Source organism: Terrapene carolina, unplaced genomic scaffold (genome assembly GCF_002925995.2).
Source record: "Terrapene carolina triunguis isolate 2854851 unplaced genomic scaffold, T_m_triunguis-2.0 Scaffold629, whole genome shotgun sequence".
NCBI lineage: Eukaryota > Metazoa > Chordata > Testudines > Emydidae > Terrapene > Terrapene triunguis.
In genome coordinates, this window is record NW_020664980.1 from 2724653 (window position 1) to 2728889 (window position 4237).

Here is a 4237-nt window from a genome sequence, read left to right on the forward strand (position 1 = left end):
GATCGCAGCAGTTGTGTTCTGTTCTGTATGGACCTTGGGATGGGCATGGGGGAAAGTCGGTGTTATAGAGGCTGAAAAGGAAGAGTAAATAACAAAGAGATGATAAAGATCTGGACAAGAATTGGGCTGTTTGGACAGAAAGTAGAGGACAGAGCTACACTATGATATGGCAGAAGAAGCAGGAACATTTGGACACAGCCTGAGTGTGCAGGGCAGCAGAGCAGAACTGAAAAGGCCCAGGAGGAAAGAGCGGGGTTACCAGGTAGGGTGACCAGACAGCAAGTGTGAAAAATCAGGACAGGGTGGGGGGTAATAGGAACCTATATAAGAAAAAGACCCCAAAATCGGGACTGTCCCTATAAAATCGGGACATCTGGTCACCCTATTGCCAGGGGAAGGTAGGGTCAGGGGAGACATTCAGCATGGCAGCCCACTAGTGCCACTCCACGTATGGTGAAGTGGCCAGGTGAACCTTTGCCTAGAGCGAAACAGACTCGAGCTGCCTGGAGAAAATGGACCAGCCGCTGCTGCGGGCCCAGAAGGTCCCCACGTCCCCGCCCCCGCGGCAGCTCTAGGGGAAAGGGGCGTGGTCTGAAGGCAGGTGGGCGGAGCCGGGCCCAGGCAGACCGTGCTATAACTGGCTGTTAAACCCTAGCGTGTGCCAGGGTTGTTGTTGCAGCCCCTCCCCTGCAAGTTGGGGGAAGTTCGTAAAGGGACCAGCTGAGCTCGCCGGCCCGGGGCATGGGGGTCACGGTGGACGTGCACCAGGTTTTCAGATACCCCTTCGAGCAGGTGGTGGCCAGCTACCTCCGCAAGGTAACGGGAGGGGGCGTCTCCCGCCGGGCTCGAACCCCCGACTCAGCCCTTCCCTCCCCATCCGCTTCCACCGCCGCCTCCCCAAGCGGTTCAGTCTAGGCTCCCTCCCGGGCTCGTCCCCCGGCTCCGCTTTCCTGCCCGCAGGCAGCGCTCTCGGCCGGCTACTGTGTCTCCGCGCTGCTACTGGGTCCGCTCTGCGCTGCGCGGGCTGTCGGGACTTCCTTGCCGTGCTGGCGATCCCCACCCCCCCACGGCCTCCATTTTGGGGCCAGCTGACTGAGGGGAGGGGGGCAGCCAGCGAGGGTAAGTGAGGTCAGTATAATGCCGTAGTCACTTAGAGTTTAAAGCGGTTATTTATGTCCCTGTGGGCCATGATCTAGATCATTTCTGCTGCGCCTCCCCTGATTTGCACAGGGCTGTAGTCGCTGAAAATGGTACCTGCCTGGACTCTTGCTGGGGAGACGCTCACAGATCTGAGGGGCATTCATGTCAAGACCCCCAAACGACAGAGGGTCTTAGTGATGTTTCATTGCCGCCTTCCGCTCCAAACATGGGAGAGGGACTGTTTTTCCTCCCAAAGAGCTACTAGCGGCTGTGTTTGACTCCGGTTTCACTCCGTGAAGTTTCACTGCCTTTTTTTCTACTTTGAAAATTCCTCATTCTTTAGAGCTATTTCCCAACCTCCTTTCCAGCGCCAATATTTATAGTCGCTCTTTCCTTGGAGGTCTCTAGTGCAAATCACTTCTCTGTCTTCAGTTAAAGTTAAGTCCATATGTAGGACTCGAATTTCACTATTCAACGTTTTTTCTTTTAAAAAAGTGAGTTTACAATAAATAGTAGGCAGTGATTACCAGGGTACAGTTAGGGGACCCTTTAAAATGGGGTCACGACCCACAGTTTAAGAACGGTTGCCATATACTAAAGTTATGTAACCAAATGAGCTGCCAGTGAGGCATATCCTTATTATCACATCAATAAACAGCGTGCTGGTTCTTGAAAACACTATCTTCCCCTAATTGGTTAGTTTTATAAGGCAATTTGCAGTGCAAGCCTCTTCCCTCTCCTGCTTTTAAGGAGGAGGGGCAATTTTTAAAGGAACACTCACTGTTAAATGTACTGTACTTAAAAAAAGTTTAAAATAGTTTCAGGTACTACTACAACATCTCAGGAGTTCCTCTGCCAATTATTGTGGTTATATGCACTTAGACATATAAGATATAGAAATCTTTTTCTTTCCTGTGCTGCTGTGTGAAAGACCCCTACTGTAGGTAGGAAACATCTTGACTGTATAGGGGGAAACAAGTGAAATTGACTGGACCCAAAGATTCATCAAATGCCCGAAGTAAACAAACTGGCGGGGGGAGGGAATAGAAATATTTGTTCTCTGATCTCTTTCAGTCATAGTAATCTTAGGTGTTATTACCATATCCAAAGGTTCTCAAACTTATTGCATTGCACCCCATTCTGACAACAGTTACTACATGACCGGGGGGAGGGAAGCGAAGCCGGGAGCCAGAATCCCACGTAGGGGTGGAACTCAGGCTTCAGCCCTGGGTCCCCGCAAGTCTAATGCGGGCCCTGGCGACCCCATTAAAATGGGGTCATGGCCCACAGTTTGAGAAGGGTTGCCATATACTAATAATAGATCAAAATATTCAGACAAACGTGTGACTTGTAAATTGCCATTGTTCCTTCAACTATTTCCTTTGAGGCCATGTGGTCTCTTACACTTCTTTGACTCAATGTTCTGGTGGGTTTTTTGGAGGGCTATGCAGCCTTGTAAATGGAAGGAAGTGGAGAGCAACTATTGGCAGAAGAAACTGTTAGTTGTGAGCTCAGTATTCCGTAATTCTCTCTCCCAGTATAATTATGTGCTTCTCACTTGGATGAAAGCATACTTTTATGCAGACCTGTGATATTGATTTGTCTGTCATTTTGGGAGTAGTGTTCTCTCCAGCACTGTCTTATGTCTCTTTAAATTTCAGTAGTTGTTTCCTTGTGACCTTACCCACATATCTAATCTACACTGGTGCTTTAGGCAGTGCAGGTTGGTACCTGATAAGTAACCAAGTAGCCGCATAAGGGAGGAATTGGAAAACATTTCTATTCAACTAGGAAAAATGCTTTCAGGGCTATAACTATGCTAAATTGTGATGTTTTAAATCATGCTTTTCTGTGCATCTGTGGAAGATTCAAGTCTCCATGTAAACATCTGTGGAGTAGTAACCAGCTCCATTTACTTTATAACATAGGCTGCACTCCTGCAAGTGCATACCCATGGGCATCCTGCTGCTCTGAGCCAGAATGAAGTCCGAGGAACTGTGAGCATAGGGTTCTGTTGACAGAATGAATTTGCAGGATTGGGCCCTTAAATATCTGTGTTCTTCAAGGGACACTGTTGAAGTGAGTGGGCTCAGACTTTGGATTTTCTTTAAAAACAAAGGTCAGTAGAAATGTTTCCATGCTATGATATCAATAATTAATAGTGAAATAATTTTCCTTGGCTGTAGACACCCTCCTAGAGAACCCGTAAACCTAGTGTTGCAGTTAGTTTTTACACCAGAGACGTGAAACTGGTTACGGTCTCTGTTGTCCAAAATGATGACCGTGCAAAAACTACATATTACTATGGGAAGTAGATTTATAAAAGTGAAATAATTTTAAATAATTGAAGGTGGTGGTCAAATGCAGGTAAATGATGTCTCATTGTCGGAGCTGGGCTTGGCCATGTTGCATCCTAGCAAATTTCCCTTCTGTGTGTTACTCTTGTACACATAAGAATGGCCATACTGGGTCAGACTAAAGGTCCATTAACGCAGTGTCCTGTCTTCTGACAGTGGCCAATGCCAGGTGCTTTAGAGGGAATGAACAGAACAGGTAATCATCAAGTGATCCATTCCTAGTTTCTGGCAAGCAGAGACTAGGGACAAGTTCCTGAGTGTGCATCCAAACTCTTCTTTTGCTTGTTGTTTTCCTTTGAATAAAAGAACTTGGGGGCTGAATTGTAATCTTTGTTTAATATGCTGACCCTGGTTTCATTGCCCTTGAGCAGTGATTCTTTTCTTATAAGAACAAAGGGGAAATCCAGAGCAGTGCCCACAATATTCTGTTTTTTGCAACATATGCTTTAAACATTAACTTGACATTGACAATAGAGAAACAGCTGTATAGCACAGGGCATCTCCATGACTTCAGTCACAAATAATACTGTTTGTTTCTTCAGCAGGGCCGGCTCCAGGCACCAGGCACCCAAGCTGGTGCTTGGGGCGGCACCTGGAGGGGGGCGGCGCGGCGGCCGCCGGGGAGAGCGGGGCCACAGCAGGGCTCGCCGCCCTGCGCTCTGGCCGCCAGAGGGGGAGAGCCGAGCCCCAGCCGGGGCTCGCCGCCCTCCCCCCAGGGCTCCGGCCGCCCTCCCCCCCGC

At 48.6% G+C, this 4237-nt stretch overlaps 1 protein-coding gene across 1 annotated transcript in view; it reads left to right on the forward strand.

The window, feature by feature from the left end:
• Positions 1–712: 712 nt before the first annotated feature.
• PRELID2 (PRELI domain containing 2) overlaps positions 713–4237 on the forward strand; it is a 45540-nt gene continuing 42015 nt past the window's right edge. Inside the window, exon 1 of the mRNA XM_024199373.2 lies at positions 713–816. Within this exon, the coding sequence (XP_024055141.1) occupies positions 742–816 (75 nt within the window). The 5' untranslated portion in view covers positions 713–741. The remainder of the gene's footprint in view (positions 817–4237) is intronic.